General features: G+C 49.2%; 1 protein-coding gene across 7 annotated transcripts in view; it reads left to right on the top strand.

The window, feature by feature from the left end:
* PGPEP1 (pyroglutamyl-peptidase I) overlaps positions 1–16,587 on the top strand; it is a 33,367-nt gene extending 16,780 nt beyond the window's left edge. For 4 of the 7 annotated variants that reach the window (XM_072786731.1, XM_072786733.1, XM_072786730.1 and 1 more), the window contains 3 exons: positions 3,469–3,585; positions 7,080–7,312; positions 11,493–16,587. In XM_072786731.1, coding sequence (XP_072642832.1) covers positions 3,469–3,585; positions 7,080–7,312; positions 11,493–11,685 — 543 coding nt within the window. In that variant the 3' untranslated portion in view covers positions 11,686–16,587. Of the gene's footprint in view, positions 1–3,468; positions 3,629–4,674; positions 4,692–7,079; positions 7,313–11,492 lie in introns of all 7 variants that reach the window. The other 3 variants (XM_072786735.1, XM_072786736.1, XM_072786732.1) reach the window with 3 other exon arrangements.
* Positions 16,588–17,399: the final 812 nt, after the last annotated feature.

Genomic DNA, 17,399 nt, shown 5'->3' with positions numbered 1-17,399 from the left:
TGTGGGACTTGATCCCGGGGCTCCAGGATCACGCCCTGGGCCAAAGGCAGGCGCTAAACCACTGAGCCACCCAGGGATCCCCTATTTATTTATTTTTAAGGTTTGTTTATTTAAGTAATCTCTTATTATTTGGAGGAACTATCTTTTTGTTTAAGATTTTGTATTTATTCATTTGAAACAGAGCACAAGCAAGAGAGAGGGTCAGAGGGAGAAGCAGAGCTCCCAGGAGCTACTTTTAAATGTAGGAAAGGATGAAAAGGAAAGAGAGGATCCCAGCTAGCAGCTAGTCCAAACCTACATTAATAGTTGAAGAAAATGGGCACTTAGGTCTATATTTGTTCTTGGTCCCTGCTTGAGCAGTTCAGCTGTTCAGTCAATATTCATAAGCACCTACTGTGTGCATGTCCTGTGCTGTGGCAAGGACCCCTCAGGAGGCTGAGGTATGAAAGCTAAGGAGAGAGTCCACTGACAGGAAAGTAAGGATAAAAGTGTTCTGTGCAGGGATCCCTGGGTGGTGCAGCGGTTTAGCGCCTGCCTTTGGCCCAGGGCGCGATCCTGGAGACCAGGGATCGAATCCCACGTCGGGCTCCCGGTGCATGGAGCCTGCTTCTCCCTCTGCCTGTGTCTCTGCCTCTCTCTCTCTCTCTGTGTGTGACTATCATAAATAAATAAAAATTTAAAAAAAATTTTTTTTTAAAGTGTTCTGTGCAGTGAGAACAGTCAGTGCAAAGACCCTGAGGCAGGAATGAGTGTGGTGTGTGGGAAGCCATGTGAGAAAGCTGGAGGAAAGTGAGTAAAGTCAGGGAGGGGGCAGAGAAGGGAGAGGAGGGCAAGAAAGTTGGCAGCATCTTGCTCCCACAGGGCCTCATGGACCATGGTGGGGAGTTAGGATTTTTATTCTGAGTGTGGCAGGAGGCACCACAGAGTGGGAACAGGGGAAGGGTGTGATGTGACTTTAGATTTGGCCTAGGGAGGCGGGAGGTTGGGGCAGTGTGGGGTGCCAAAATCAATTTGCTAAGCAAAATTGGGGTATCCCATAAATCCCATGGAACTCTCTAGTATCCACCAGGGTCACATTTTCAAACCGCTGAGTGAGACCTGGGAAAACTACGGGACAGCCCTACTGGTAATTATTATTTGGAGTATTCACTTTACTATGACGAATTCTCAAGCAGAAGATGGTTTGTCCGTGCATGTGTGTGGCCTTGAGAAACCATCACTGGCTGCGTGGCAGGCTCCAAGCGGTGAGTGTTGATGAACTAGTGGGAATGGAAACAGGAATCACAGATGTGAAGCCTTTCCAGGCTTTCACCGGCGAGCCCCACTCCCGCTTTGTCTCCAAATCCCCACACCCTTTAAAGCATGTTCTCCCCAATCCCATTGCACCATCAGGGGAGTTAAGGCTTAGGTGAAAAGGGAACATGAAGAGTAAAAATACTAATGACTGAAATAATTGTAAGAGAAACTAAATCGTTGACAAAGTTTGTCTTAAGTATGTTTTCAATGTTTTGAAATTGCTTTCACAGAAAAGGTCACCCCCTTGCCTCCCAGGGTGCTTGCCCCAGCACTGGTCTGCAGCCCACATGTGTACCAGTGTTTGGGGGGGCAGTTCTGCCCTTCGCCCTCGTCTGTCTGGCCATGGGATTTCTTGAGGGGGGATCCTTCTGATCCCGCACATCGTTGGGCTTGGTGACAGGGATGGGTCCCAGTTCTCTATTGGTGTTTGAGAGTCCTCAAATACACACACCATGTCCCACCTACCCTCCAGGTGTCCTTGTCTCCAGGGGACCCTGACGCACCGTCTTTGGGGAGCGATTTGGAATTATCTGTCTATAAGGAGAGACCTGCCTTTCCAGGTGTTGGATACTCTCCAGCAACTGTGGTCAAATAGCATGGAGGGGCACCTGGGTGGCTTAGTCGGTTGAATGTCTGCCTTTGGCTCAGGTCATGATTTCAGAGTCCTGGGATCGAGTCCCGCATCGGGCTCCCTGCTCAGCTCAGACCCTGCTTCTCCCTCTCTCTCTGTTCCTCCCCCATCTTGTGTGCTCTCTCTCTCAAATAAATAAAATCTTAAAACAACAACAACAAAAAAGACCATGGAGTCAGGACAGCATGGATAGCAAGGTCAAGGCAACCAGTTAAAGAAATCCTGAAGCTACCTCAGGAGATGCAAGAACTCACCTGCAGTGAATTAATTCAGTGAGGCCACATGCATGCCTGGGGCCCATCCATAGAACCCCAGGACATCCACCCGTGGTAGCCTTTTCAAACCAGTGCATGAGATCGGAGAATGATAAGAGACCATCCTGCCAATAATCATTTTTCAGAGTATTAATTTTACTATGAAAAAACTCAGTATTTTATATTAAGCCATACCTTCATCCCCAAACATCTCTCCCTGCCCCTGGGTGCCAGGGCTGGCAGGATCACTGTTCCTCCAGCAAAATTGGTCCTGAGTCTACTGTGCATTGTGCCTTGGGCCATCTGGGGAAGGGAGCCTGGTCTGGGGCTCTACCTCCATGGAGTTAACAGGTGGACACTTGATAGACCACACTGAGAATCCAAGGGGGACACCTGGATGGTTCAGTGGTTGAGCATCTGCCTTTGGCTCAGGTCGTGATCCTGGGGTCCTGGGATTGAGTCCCACATCCGGCTCCCCGCAGGGAGCCTGCTTCTCCCTTTACCTATGTCTCTTCCTCTCTGTGTCTCTCATGAATGAATAAATAAAATCTCATGAATGAATAAATAAAAAAAAATAAGATTTTATTTATTTATTCATGAGAGACATAGAGAAAGAGAGAAGCAGAGACACAGGCAGAGGGAGAAGCAGGCTCCGTACTGGGAGCCTGATGTGGGCCTCGATCCTGAGACTCCAGGATCATACCCTGGGCCGCAGGCAGGCGCTAAACCCCTGAGCCACCCAGGGATCCCCTAAATAAAATCTTATAAATCAATCAATCAATCAATCTTAATAGGTGTAATGAAGGGGAAAGTATAATAACAACAGCAAAAACAGTAGTAGTAATGGTAGCCAACATTATTTGAGCATTTGTTATGTGCCAAGCATAGCATGGACTCTGTGTGAATTTGTTCCTTTAATCCTTATAACTACCTTATGAATTAAGTACTTTTTTATCCCAATTTTATGGATGAGGAAGTTGAGGCTCTGAGAGGTTAAGTAACTTGCCCAAGGCCACACAGGGTTCAAACCAGGCTGCCTAGCTCCAAAGGCCGTGGCATTATACTGATGCCCCTAGAGATGCAGAAAGAGTTTGAGATGGGTGGGTGGGTAGGGGGAGGAGGGAGGAGCTTTGGGGTAGAACGGCACATGAACCTGACCTTCCACTCTGCACACTGAGTCAGGAGCTCCACCTGTTTTCTGAGGATGGGTCAGCTTATCCCCTGGGAACGCATTAACCCTGCAGCCCTCGCCTGATGCCACAACACTCCCTCTCCCCTCCTTTCCAGGAGCTAGAGAAGCTCGGGCTTGGTGACAGCGTGGACCTGCACGTGTATGAGATTCCAGTCGAGTACAAGACGGTCCAGAGGCTCATCCCTGCCCTGTGGGAGAAGCACAGCCCACAGGTGAGTGGGGCGAAGGCAGGTGCTTCCTCATCAGGACCTGCAGGTGGGCACTCCACTCATGGATGATTTGTGTGGCTTTGTTCCTGCTTCCATCACATAGCCGATGCCATGGCCTTGTCCCCCAAAGAGCCACAGTTTCCTTGGTTACCCGTGGATTTGAGGGAGGAGAGCAAACATCTGGAACCTCACAGAGACTGGCTCTGTCGCACTGGATTTCTGTATCAGTCATGACCTGTTTAGTTATATGTGACAGTCAGAACACACCTTAAGTCAGCTTAAGCACAAACATCAGTGTGCTTCAGGTATAGCTTGATCCAGGCACTCACCCAGTGTTATCATCAGCATTCTCACTTGGCCATTCAGCTTTGCTTTGCACTTTGCTTTTGCTTTGGCAAAGACAGATGGCTGCTGATTTATACCTTCCCAACCCAGCCCTTCCGCAGAAAGAAAACAACTCTCCTTTTTTTTTTTTGTTTTTTTACAACTCTCCTTTTGATAATTACCCAGGGTCCGTGGCTGATTTTCATTGGCCCACTTGGGTCCCTGAACCCAAGCACTAGTCTCTGAACCAAGCACTATGGCTGGGGGTTGGAGGAAGGAAGGAATGCTCTGATTTGTGAGGCCTGGGTCACATGCAAACTCTGGTGGCCAGGGGTGGCATCACCTCTCTCAAACCTCCTGAAAGAAGATGGGGGCTCTCGGGGCTCCACAAAGGGAAACTGAATATGGGAGGGAACTGGCTATTACCAAATGCAGCGGAATGGAGGCCAGACAAACAGGACACCACAGACACACATGGCCCAGCCAAGACTCTGGGCACAGAGAGCTCCACGGGGTCGGAGGTGAAGTTACCTGGGCTGCTGTCTCTGATAGGTGATGTACTGGTCATCTAGGGGGGCCCCACCCAGCTTCCCACACTAGCCTGCCCTTGCGGATTTTCCAGGACCAACCAGTGGAGACTTCCTTCCTAATGAGCCCTTCGTGGTGTCTCAAGTGGAATCTGTCGCTTTGTAGAGGGGGACCTGAAGACTTAGTGAGATGTGACTAAAGTTCTGTCAATGGGTTTTTTTTTCTGCTTTGCATGTGGAGTCCTGCCTTTTTTCCAGGTAAACAAACAAAATTACCCGAAAGCATGAACATGTTTGTAAAAATTTTCATAACATAGAGAATCACCCCTGCTTGGTTAACTGGCACCATGATTACTGTTGTTGCTCACACATGTGTCTGCATACACGCATGTGCATCTGTGCTAGGGTGCCACTATGTGTGCTTTTTTTTTTTTTTTTTGAGATTTAATTTACTTGTTCATGAGCAACACAGAGAGACAGAGACACAGGCAGAGGGAGAAAGAAGCAGGCTCCCTGTAGGGAGCCTGATGCAGGTCTTGATCCCAGGATCCCAGGATAATCCCCTGAGCCAAAGGCAGACACTCAACCACTGAGCCCACCCAGGCAACCCCCCACGTGTGCTCTTGAAGCAATCCGTGTGGATTCAGTTCCTGTGGCTGCTGTAAACTTAGAACATCAGAAATGAATTCTCACATCCCCGGAGGCCAGAGCTCCAAAGTCCAAGCCTCCGCAGCTGTGCTCCCTCCCTCAGGAGGGAGGGTCATTGCTCATCTGCTCCGGCTTCTGGGAGCTCCTCGAATTCCTTGGTTTGCGGGCCAGGTCACTCTGGTGTCTGCCTCTGTGGTCACATGGACTTTTCCGGTCTCTGTCTTTCCTTTATTATTATTATTTTTAAAGATTTTATTTATTTATTCACGAGAGACACAGGCAGAAGGAGAAGCAGACTCCATGCAGGGAGTCTGACGTGGGATTCGATCCCAGGTCTCCAGGATCACACTCTGGGCTGAAGGCGGTGCTAAACTGCTGAGCCACCAGGGCTGCACTCTGTCTTTCCTTTAAGTGTCTCTTTTAAGGACATGTGTCATTGGGTTTGGGGCCTACCCAGATAATGCAGGAGGATCTCATCACGAGATCCTTTACTTAATTTCATCAGTAAAGACCCTTATTTTTCCAAATAAGGTATCAGTCACAGTTTCCAGGCGACTTTTTCTTTTTGGTATGTAAGGAGTATCACCATTCAGCTCATTATACTACAGCTGCTGCTTTGTTTTCACATTCCCCAATATTCAATTTTTTTAAAGATTTAACTTATTTATTTATGAGAGACACACAGAGAGAGGCAGAGACACAGGCAGAGGGAGAAACAGGCTCCATGCAGGGAGCCCGATGTGGGACTCAATCCTCGGACCCCAGGATCACATCCTGGGCCAAAGGCAGGCTCTAAACTGCTGAGCCACCAGGGCTGCCCCTCTGTGTCCCTCTAGCCACATTTTTAAAATGTTAAAATAGGGTGGCCCAGGTGGCTCAGCGGTTTAGCACCGCCTTCAGCCCAGGGCCAGATCCTGGGGACCCAGGATCGAGTCCCAGGCTCCCTGCATGGAGCCTGTTTCTCCCTCTGCCTGTGTCTCTGCCTCTCTCTCATTGTGTCTCTCATGAATAAAAAATAAAATCTTTAAAAAAATAAAATGTCAAAACAAAGAGGTGAAATACATTTTTAATAATATCTTTTTTGGAACCCTGTGTATCTAAGATATTATCATCTCGACGTGTCCTCAACCTTAGAAAAGTTATTACAGAGGGATTTTACATTCTTTTTGTGTGTGTGTGCCCGGTCTCCAAAATCTGGTGTGTGTTCTGCTCTGACTGCGCATCTCAATTCCTACCAGCCACGTTCTAAGTGCTCACTAGTTCCATGGCCCCTGGCTGCCATATGGGACAGCATGCTCCTCAGCCCACATTTTAAATGTTTACATGTGTAAATGTTTATGTGTACAATGCCCTTTCTGTGTGTAAGCATACACACTAATAATGAATAGTTGAAATTCAACTGTATTCAGTGCGGGTGTCCTGCTTTCCATAAATATTTTATCATGAGCATTTTAGTGCCTAGGTCGTTAAAAATTTTTCCCTTACGTTATTTTAACAGCTGGGCAGTTTTTCCTAATGAATGTAACTGTTCTCCTATAATGGAGCATGCCAGTGTTTTCATGAGTTTTTCCCCTCATTTTTAGAAAAAACACTGAAACGACCATTGACACATTATTACCTCTTTGATCATAGGTTAGATTCCTGGAAGTTACACCTTGTCTTTTGCATTTGGCAATATGGCTTGAAGATAGTTCCTTAACAGAACTGCTTTTGGCATGTTAACAGCTACATAGTAGTAGCTCCTAATTTATTAATTTATGTAGCCAACACCCCCCCTCCCAGCTGCTAATGGCTAATGAGGTCGTTTTCTGGTATTTGTGTTAACACAGCTGCAATGAATATCCTTGCGTGTTGCACATCCTGGCATGTTTTCTTGGCAGACCTTTCTGTGGGGTATTGTATGGCCTATTCCAGCAACAAGGGGCCTCTCCTTGGCCTGGGGGGGATCCCCCAGTCTTTTGGCCACACCCCTGTTAAGCCCTGCATGTCTATCTGCAGCTCGTGGTGCATGTGGGGGTGTCGGGCATGGCGACCACTGTCACACTGGAGAAGTGTGGGCATAACAAGGGCTACAAGGGGCTGGACAACTGCCGCTTCTGCCCCGGCTCCCAGTGCTGCGTGGAAGACGGGCCCGAAAGCATCGACTCCATCATCGACATGGATGCGGTCTGTAAGAGGGTCACTACGCTGGGCCTGGATGTGTCGGTGACCATCTCACAAGATGCTGGCAGGTAGGGCACCTTGGGGGTGAGTGGGGGTGCTTTCCCTCCTCCACGGGCCCAAGCTAGTGTTGAACAGGCCAAGTGTGTTGACTTTGGCCCCTTGTGGACTGAGCACTCGGCATCCATAAGCCCCAGAGTGAAGCATGTGCGTGGAACAGATGCCACTGATCCTGCTTCCAGAACTCAGGATGTCTGAATCTGCCCACCTGTCCCTACCCAGGCCTTGGCGTCTGCCTCTGGTCACTGCCCCAGCCACCTCACTGGTGTTCCTCCTGCCACCTCTGGCCTGGCCCTGACAGTCCTCCTCTTCCAAACAGTTGTTTCTATATCCATTTTGTTTTTTCTTTCTTCTATTTTTAAAGATTTTATGTATGTATGTATGTATGTATGTATGTATTTATTTATTTATTTATTTATTTATTTGACAGAGAGAGAGCAGGAACAGGGGGAAAGGCAGAGGGAAAGGGAGAGGTAGGCCTTGCGCTGAGCAGGGAGCTGATGCAGGGCTCGATCCCAGGACCTCGGGATTATGACCTCAGCTCAAGGCAGATGCTTCACCAACTGAGCCACCCTAGCACCTCTGTATTCATTTTCTGTGGCTGTTATAACAAAGCCATCAACTTTATAGCTTAGGACAAAAATGTAATCTCTCCCAGTTCTGGAGGCTAGAAGGCCAAAAGCAAGGTGTGGGCAATGTTTGCTCCTTCTGGAGGCTCTGAGGGAGAATCTGCCCCCTGCCTTCCTCCTGGCTTCCAGTGGCTGCTGGTAACCCTTGGGGGCTCATGGCTGCGTTACCCTGATCTCTGTCTCCATCTCCACGTGGCCTTCTTCCCTGTGTATGTGTTTACATGGCCTTCTTATGAGGACCCCAGTCATTGGATTTAGGACCCACCCTCATGCAGTATGTTTTCATTTTAACTAATATCTGCAAAACCCCTCTATCCAAATAAGGTCACATTTTGAGGTTCCAGGTGAACATCAACTTTGGGAAGAAACTCTTTAGCCTGTTACAAGGTCTTTTATACATTTAAGTCAGATGGTGTTCCTCCTTTGCTTAATCTCTCCTGCAGGAATGCCTGGGTGGCTCAGTGGTTGAGCATCTATCTGCCTTTGGCTCAGGGCGTGATCCCACGGTCCAAGGATCAAGTCCCACATCGGGCTCCCCGAATGGAGCATGCTTCTCCCTCTGCCTACATCTCTGCCTCTCTCTGTGTGTCTCTCACGAATAAATAAATAAAATCTTGGGGATCTCTGGGTGGCTCAGCGGTTTAGCGCTGCCTTCAGCCCAGAGCGTGGTCCTGGAGTCCTGGGATCGAGTCCCATATCAGGTTCCCTGTGTGGAACCTGCTTTTCCCTCTGCCTGTGTCTCTGCCTCTCTCTCTCTCTCTCTCTCTCTCTCTGTGTGTGTGTGTGTGTCTCATGAATAAATACATAAAATCTTTAAAATAAATAAATAAATAAATAAATAAATAAATAAATAAATAAATAAATAAATAAATAAAATCTTAAAAAAAAATCCCTCCTGAAGCTCCCACTGCACCTAGAGTAAAATCCCAACCTGTCCTCCACCATCCACAGGTGATGTGTAGTCTAGCCCCTGCCCATCCCTCCCCTACTTCGTGTCAGCCTTCACTCTTCCCTCCCCTACTATGCGCCAGCCCCACAAACTGGCCTTCTCTGGTTGCTCAAACACTATGCTCACTCTAGCCTTGGGGGTCTTTGCAGGTGCTGTGACCTCTGCCCAGAACTCACCTCCCTCTGATAAGGCATCTTTCAGGCCTTAGCTCCAACATGTTGCCGCCTTGGGGGGGGGTCTCTGCCAGCACCCAGACCAAATTGTGTCCTCTCTGTTCCATGTCCTCTTAGCACCCATATCTCCATTTCTCAGCACTCTGTACACTTCTCCAGCCCAAAGGCGGCAGGTGGCTGATTCAGTAGACTGAAAGGAGTAACCAAATTTGCCATCTTTCTGTTTTTATTTATTTATTTATTTATTTTTAAATATTTTTTTAAATTTTTATTTATTTATGATAGTCAGAGAGAGAGAGAGAGAGGCAGAGACATAGGCAGAGGGAGAAGCAGGCTCCATGCACTGGGAGCCCGACGTGGGATTCGATCCCGGGTCTCCAGGATCACGCCCTGGGCCAAAGGCAGGCGCCAAACCACTGCGCCACCCAGGGATCCCAACCATCTTTCTGTTTTTAAAACGAATTCTAAATGGCACGATAATTCTAGAACATCTTCTATGTTCCCATCGTGAAAAATTCTCTTGCTCTCTCTCCTTCTCCCTAGCGATCCCTCTGGTAAATCTGAGACTTTTTTTTTTAAAGATTTTATTTATTTATTTGAGATAGAGAGCACAAGCAGGGCAGAGGGAGAAGCAGACTCCCTGCTGAGCAGGAAGCCCGATATGGGACTCGATCCCAGGACCCTGGGATCATGACCTGAGCCAAAGGCAGACACTTAACTAACTGAGCCACCCAGGCATCCCTTCCTTTGGATCTCCTACATGCCTGGTAAATGGCTATGTGATATTCCATTGAGTGGCTGTTCCAACTTACTAAGCCACTCTCCCGTCTGCGGACGTTTATGTTGCATGCTAGCCCTTTAGGTCTGCTATAACAGGATACCACCGGCCAGGCAGCTTATAAACAACAGGGTGATTGCTCATAATTCTGGAGGCCGGGAAATTCAAGATCATGGCACCAGCCTGGTCATACTGTGATGAAGGCCTCCCTCTGGGTTGCAGTCTGCTGGCTCCTTAGTGTGTCCTCATCTGGCAGGAGGAGGAAGAGAGCTCTGTGCAGTCTCTCTTTCATATATATATATATGTTTTATTGAAGTTCAATTTGCCAACATATAGCATAACACCCAGTGCTTATCACGTCAAGGGCCCCCCTCAGTGCCCGTCACCCAGTCACCCCATCCTCCCATCCACCCCCCCTTCCACTACCCCTTGTCCATTTCCCAGAGTTAGGAGTTTCTCATGTTTTGTCACCCTCTCTAATTTTTCCCGCTCATTTTCCCTCCTTTCTCCTATAATCCCTTTCACTATTTCTTATATTCCCTGTATGAGTGAAACCAAATAATGATTGTCCTCCTATTGACTTACTTCACTCAGCATAATACCTTCCAGTTCCATCCACATCAAAGCAAATGATGAGTATTCGTCCTTTCTGATAGCTGAGTAAATATTCCATTGTATATGTGCAGTCTCTTTTATAAGGGTGCTAACCCCATTCGTGAGGGCTCTTACTTCCCAAAGGCCCTGCCTCTTAATACCATGACATTGGGAGTCAGGGCTTCAACAGTGAATTTGAGGAAGGACATTCAGATGCTAGCAGGTAGCTGCTTATTCTACTTTGAAAAAAAAAAAAAAAGATTGTATTTCATTATTTGAGAGAGAGACAGAGAGAGAATACAAGCAAGGGGAGTAGAGGGAGAAGCATACTCCCTGCCGAGCAGGGAGCCGGACACGGAGCTCGATCCCAGGACCCTGGGATCATGACCTGAGCTGAAGGCAGAGGCTCAACTGACTGAGCCATTCAGGTGCCCCACTTCTTGTTCTTTTATACTTTTTAAAAAATTTTTATTTATTTATTTATTTATTTATTTATTTATTTATTTATTTATTTATTTGAGACAGAGAGAGAGAGAGGCAGAGACACAGGCAGAGGGAGAAGCAGGCTCCATGCAGGAAGCCCGATGTGGGACTTGATCCTGGGACCCCAGGATCACACCCTGGGCCAAAGGCAGATGCCCAACCGCTGAGCCATGCAGGTGTCCCCTTATTCTTTTATACTTAATGGTGCAGCGAACACCTTCTTCACCTTTCTTGTGCCCTTGTGCAGGTGGCTTCTGAAGGTAGATTCTCAAAACCAGAAAGAACCTGTCCTAAAGTCTAAGCGTCTGTCACATTACTAGCCTGCCAAACTCTTCCCCTGGGACAGTTGGCATTCCCGCTAGCTGCACCTCATACTGCCTCCTTCCTCACATACACAGCAGCACCTGGAGTTCCCAGGTTTTCTTCATTTTTGCCAACCTGGGAGGAGGGGAGAAGCAGTATTCCATTTCGTGTATTTCTGGCAAGGCTGGGGCTCTTACAGCAGGTGCGGAGGAAGGCCATCCTGTTAGTCTGTGTGTATTGATTCTCTGACCTCATTTTGGTCTCTCTCCTGCCCCCGCACAGGTACCTCTGTGACTTCACCTACTACACCTCTCTGTACCAGAGTCACGGCCGCTCAGCCTTTGTTCACGTGCCTCCACTGGGCAAGCCGTACAACGCAGACCAGCTGGGCAGGGCGCTGCGGGCCATCATCGAGGAGATGCTGGACGTCCTGGAGCAGTCGGAAGGCAAAATCAACTGTCGCCACAAACACTAAGAGCCTTTCAGGCCTCCCAAGACCTCATCCCACTAGGGACCCCGGGAGGGACCTCTGCCCTCCCGGGCTTGGCCAAGGAAGATAAGCCTGTCAGCCGGGGATCTGATCTGGATCAACGTTCCGACTTAAACACTTCCTCTCCCTTTTTCTCTGCAAAAGGGCTGGTCGATTTGAAGGAGGTGGCTGGAGACTTTTTCCTCTATTTCCCTTTGCATCTGGGGACACATTCACAACAGCTGGGAAGCTGGTGGGTCCCGATCTGCACAGAGAACATTGGGTCGAGTGGATCTCTGCTCTTTGATCCCACGTCTGGGCTCACCTGCTCACCTGCTCTGGTGAAGGGATTCTGGTGTTCCCTCCATCCCTGATTGGTTTTTCCCAAACCTAAAAACTCCATGAAGAGTCTTTGCCTGGATCCGTGTCCCAAAAGCCGGGATGACCCCCGAAAGGGCTGCCTGGAGATACGGCGGGGGCTTTTTCCCCCCCTCTCTTTCTTATTCTCTTTTTATTTTTTTTTAAGATTTTATTTATTTATTCATGAGAGACACACAGAGAGAGGCAGAGACACAGGCAGAGGGAGAAGCAGGCTCCATGCAGGGAGCCCAACGTGGGACTCCATCCCGGGTCTCCAGGATCACACCCTGGGCTGCAGGTGGCGCTAAACCGCTGTGTCACTGGGGCTGCCCCTCTTATTCTCTTTTAAAAAAACAATAGTGCTAGTTTGGGCACAGAGGAGTTTATAATCCCTTTGGTTAAAACTTGGCTTTAGCCAACAGCAAAGTGTCTTTTCTTTTTCCTGGGATGCGACCCATTGCGCCTCTTCCCCTGAAAATTGGACCTACATGTTGTGCTGGAGCTGATGTCGGTTCCCTTTCCTCAGGGCGGGCAGGGCCCTTGGCCAGGCAGTGTGGGGTGGGAGCTGCTGCCCCAGATGGTTAAAAAAGGTGGGCTGACCCTTTCAACACCAGAGCCATGAGCTGTCCCCGTGGGGACCCTGGGGCAGGGCAGCCGGTGGGTCATTTTGGCACGCACATGACTTCTTTTTTTTTTTCTAATATGTAAAAATTTGTAGCAGTTGCAACCTACCCCACATCTGGCCTGGATTTTTCCAGTCCTGGTGCTGGGGACCAGCTTCTTTCTCTCCTTAAGGGGAGGGGTGCCCAGAATGGGGCCTGGGGGCTGGAGTTGGCTGAGCTCCATGCACACTGGCGTGTTTGAGCAGGAGGGCGGTGGAGAAGCCAGTGGACTTCTGTGTAGATGGTTTTGGAGATGCACCCAGGACTCAGGAGTAAATTTTGATCTCGCTCCCAGGCAACTTTCAGTTTACCACCAGAGATGAGGGTAACATCACCCAGGAAGTGACTGGGTTCAGCTGGACCTTGATACCCATCGGAGGAAAAGAATGACAACAGGAACCATGATGCCAACTGAGGAAAACACACATTTTGGAAGTGTTCTCCTATTTGGGGGAGAATTATGGAGTTTTATCATTTCCCTAAGTGCGAGGTATGCTGGAATGTGATGCCGTGCCAACATGATTGTTGGTGTTACCCAGCATGCAGTTCTTTCTGAAACAGATGATATTTTTGTTTTGTTTTGTTTCTTAAACATTCACCTTCTTTGCCTCTTGTTCCGAGGGCCAGGGGAGGTCCCGCCTCTGCTGAGCTGCTGTGTCGCTTGGAGAACTGGGTTGAGGGGTTTCTGAGTTAAATGCATTCTCTGGGTCCTGGGTTTTCTCTGGAGGAAGCTGCCCCGAGTGGGTGACTCGGGGTGGGCACTTGGCAGTGGGCATGGCCTGTGGCTCGCAGGTTGAAATGATTAGGACTCTGCTTCTCTGTCCATGCCAGCCTGCCTTCTGCCAGAAACACCCCTCTCTCATGTCCCCAGTCTGAGGTTGTAGTCTCCTGAAAAACCTGCTGTGTGGGACTCTGTGAGCGGAGATTGTGGCTCTTCTGAATGTGAGGAGCTCAAGGCTCATGGCGGGGGTCCCCCGGAGGTCTTATTCAGAACATCAGGCTTCATCTAGCTTTGTTCCCCAAAGGTCTGATCTACAGGGATGTGAGGAGGAAATGAATCCAAGCAAGGGGGGGGGACCTGAACATGAGCCAGGTCTGCCCTTAGCTGGGTACCCACTGGAACCTGGACATACATACCATCCCCAAACTCCACATTTTCATCTTTCCTTTGTCTTCATTTTCCCCTCTATGTTTAAAGCACCATATGATTCAGAAATTTAGAGATATAACTTATTGTCTGATCATTGTTGAGTGTATGTGTGTCATTTGTGTGTTCTTGCAATGGTTTTAGATTTCCTCATCAAGTCAAGCCGGAATCCTGTCCTTGTCCATGATGCAGCCTATTTCATTCATTTTTATTTAATCAGACAACCATTAAACATTTCACTCACTTCCTGCCAGCTTTTTTTTTTCTTTTTTTTAAGATTTTATTTATTTATTCACAAGAGATACAGAGAGAGAGAGAGACACAGGCAGAGAGAGAAGCAGGCTCCATGCAGGGAGCCCGACGTGGGACTCATTCCAGGGTCTCCAGGATCACGCCCTGGGCTGAAGGTGGCGCTAAACCACTGAGCCACCCGGGCTGCCCACTGCCAGCTTTTTAGTTTTTATTTTCCAGTTTAAATTTTCCTAAAATTTGTCTTTTGGCCAAACTCATCTGTTCTCTCCATGGTGTGTCTGTCTGCATGTGTTGGATCTCGGGACTGAAATGTCCTCACATGTAAAGAGAGGACCAAGTCCCATTCTTGCTCCCCTGTCATTTGCAGAGTCTCAGGTGGAGGGAGGCACACAGAACGGGGCAGAGGGGTGGGTCTATGAAGTGGATGTGGCTTAGCAGGGCATGGAGGGGAGAGACGCTAACAGGTGGGTGCAGCAAGTGTTCTCCATAGAAGGTGGAGAAGGATGGGCAGAGGGATGTGGTGGGAAGGCTGCTGGGGGAATCTTGTAGGAAGGTGGATGGGGGGCCTCTCCCTGGGCCCCCATGGGATATGTTGAGGTGGGGGAGGGCAGCAACAGTCACCTAGGTGTTGGGTGATGGCATCTCCTTAATGGTGCCAGAGCCTCTGCACCTCATACTTTTCTTCTCTCAGCCCCTTTGACTCCCCCTTGCTTACTAAAGAAAAGGTCCGTGGTATGTACATGAGCATGTAGCTTGAAAAAGAAATAAGAAGGAGTGGTTAGTAAGAAAGAAAGAAGGGTGGAAAGAAGCAGGAATTTGAGTTGGTGGACTGGATTTGTGCCGCCTGGCTCACCTGGTTTGATCAAGGAACAGCCAAGGTCCCTTGGCCACGGGGAGAGACAGGGACAGGCAGGGGACAGAAATCACGGCTTCCCAGGTGGTGCCAGGTCTTTGTGGAAAAGTTAGATTGCAATAGTGTCAGCAAGGAGAATAGTTTTCAGCCGCCTTGCTCTGTGCTGGCACGGTAACTTCTAGAACAGAAAGGGCCTGCTCAGGGGGATGGCTGGAAAAGTAGATTCAGGATGCCTTTTTGTTGTCTTAGAAGTTTCTGCCAGGAAGCCAGGCCAGCTGCTGTGTGTGTACACCCACATGCCTGTGTGCCCCCGGGGGTGACGACTGGGCCTGGGTTGGGAAGGGAGCTGCTCCTGGAAATCTGCCCACCATACTGGCCTCTTTTCTGCTGCCACTGTCTAGACTGTTGACCTTTGACCTCTCCACCCCTTGGAGTGTTTAAACCCAGAAGTCCCCTTTGGGGATAGTGGGACAAAGCCCCATTCTTCTGCAGGGCCCCAGCCTCCACCCTGAGAGCCGGGGAGCCTGCAGCCAGTGTGGGGCACTGGTTGTCACACACACAGAAGCTGGCCACCCTGGGCCACAGATCCCACTGTATACACCTCCTGGGGGAGGGGGGGAGCCGAAAAGGGCCTTTGTTTTTATATCCCAAATTAAATTTCCCTTCCCAGGGCATGAGTGCCTCCCAAGGGCCTGGGGCTGCTGGCTGGGAAGGAGAACATCTCTATTTTTGCAGCGGGGAAGCACGTTAATGGCCACCTGCGGAAGGATGGCTGTTTGGGGGGTAAGGGGTGCGTTTGCCAACATCCACATCTTGCAAGTTAATTCCTGGGTGGATGCCGAACATTTCTGCTAAGAGATTCTGTCCTCCAGTGCAGGGGCCATTGTCACAAACTGAGTGTCATGGGCTTCCAGACCTCTGTGGGAGCTGTTCCTGCCCTGAGCTGCTCCTCTCGCCAAATCCTCTTCTCCCTCCCTCGCTCCTCACCAGGCCTTCCTTTCAGCTGCCCGGAGACCCACAAAGTGCCTGCCTCTCTAATAAGCATGAGGCACAGAGAAAGGGGATGAGATGGGAAAGAGAGAAGCAACCCCAGGCTCTGGGAGGTGGCCCTGGTCCCCCAGGGCCCAGTCCAGGGTCACCGAAGCCACTCACAGAGGTGGGATCTAGGGTGAGTGGCTTCTATGGCTGACACGCTTTGTCTCTAGGGAACCCCAGAGAAAGCTAGTGTGGAATTGGGCACACAGAGTGCTTCCGAGGCACATGGCATCCCCAGATGCCAAGGAAGCCATATCTGGATCTTGGACAGCAGAGTTGGCTTCCTGCCTGCCCCGGGGGTACCCGGCTTGTTTCCGGGGCTCTCTTAACATCTCAGGTTTCTAGTTCATCCTAAATCTCTCTTTGGGAAAAACCTTTCCTACCTAAGGTAACTTTGTTCTCTTGTCCCCCAAGGAGGGCCTGGCCCCTGCACCCTCGAGGTGGCTCCTCCCTGACCCCCCAAGAGTTCCTTTGAGTGCCTTGTCTGAAACCCTCCTGTCTGGGAGCCCAGGCTGGGGAAGGGTCTGTCCTGACTTTGCTGGGGGCTGGGCCCTGGACTTGACACCCCAGAAAGCAAATAAAACGGTTGAAATGTGTGATTTCTTGTGTGTCTTTGTGAGAGGTTGGTGTCCACTGTGGTCATCCTCTGCCTGGGGTTGGGGGCGTCAGTGGGCAGAGGGGGCCCTGATTCCCTGGGATTTCTGTCCTTGGTATGTGACCTGGTGCTCAGTCTGTGGTGGCTCTTATGAGTGCCCTGAATGGATAATGATGACAGGATTTCTGTACTGAATGGTCTCCGTCCTCACAACCCAGTGCATTTATTTATTCTGATGCACAGAGAGTTTGAGTAACCTTTTGGGATTTGAATCATGATCATGTATTTATTTTATTTGTTATTATTTTTTAATTTAAAAATTTTTAACTAAAACTTTATTTTTATTTGTTTTTATTTACTTATTTATTTTTAAAGATTTTATTCATTCATGAGAGAGAGAGAGAGAGGCAGAGACACAGACAGAGGGAGAAGCAGGCTCCATGCAGGGAGCCCAATGTGGGACTCGATCCTGGGACCCCAGGATCACACCCTGGGCTGAAGGCAGGTGCCAAACCACTGAGCCACCCAGGGGATCCCCCTATTTACTTACTTATTTATGTATTTATTTTAAAGATTTTATTTATTTATTCATGAGAGACACACACAGAGAGAGGCAGAGACACAGGCAGAGGGAGAAGCAGGCTCCATGCAGGGACCCCAATGTGGGACTCGGTCCCAGGTCTCCAGGATCACGCCCTGGGCTGAACGAAGGCAGGCGTCAAACCGCTGAGCCACTCAGGGATCCCCTACTTATTTATTTTAATTGAATCACGATCATTTACACCCCCAGCATGGGCAAAGTTCCCACTTACAACC

The sequence above is a fragment of the Canis lupus genome, chromosome 19 (assembly GCF_048164855.1).
Source record: "Canis lupus baileyi chromosome 19, mCanLup2.hap1, whole genome shotgun sequence".
Classification (NCBI taxonomy): Eukaryota; Metazoa; Chordata; class Mammalia; order Carnivora; family Canidae; genus Canis; species Canis lupus.
Note: the sequence above shows the minus strand (reverse complement) of the source record. Positions and strands in the feature narration are given on the sequence as shown.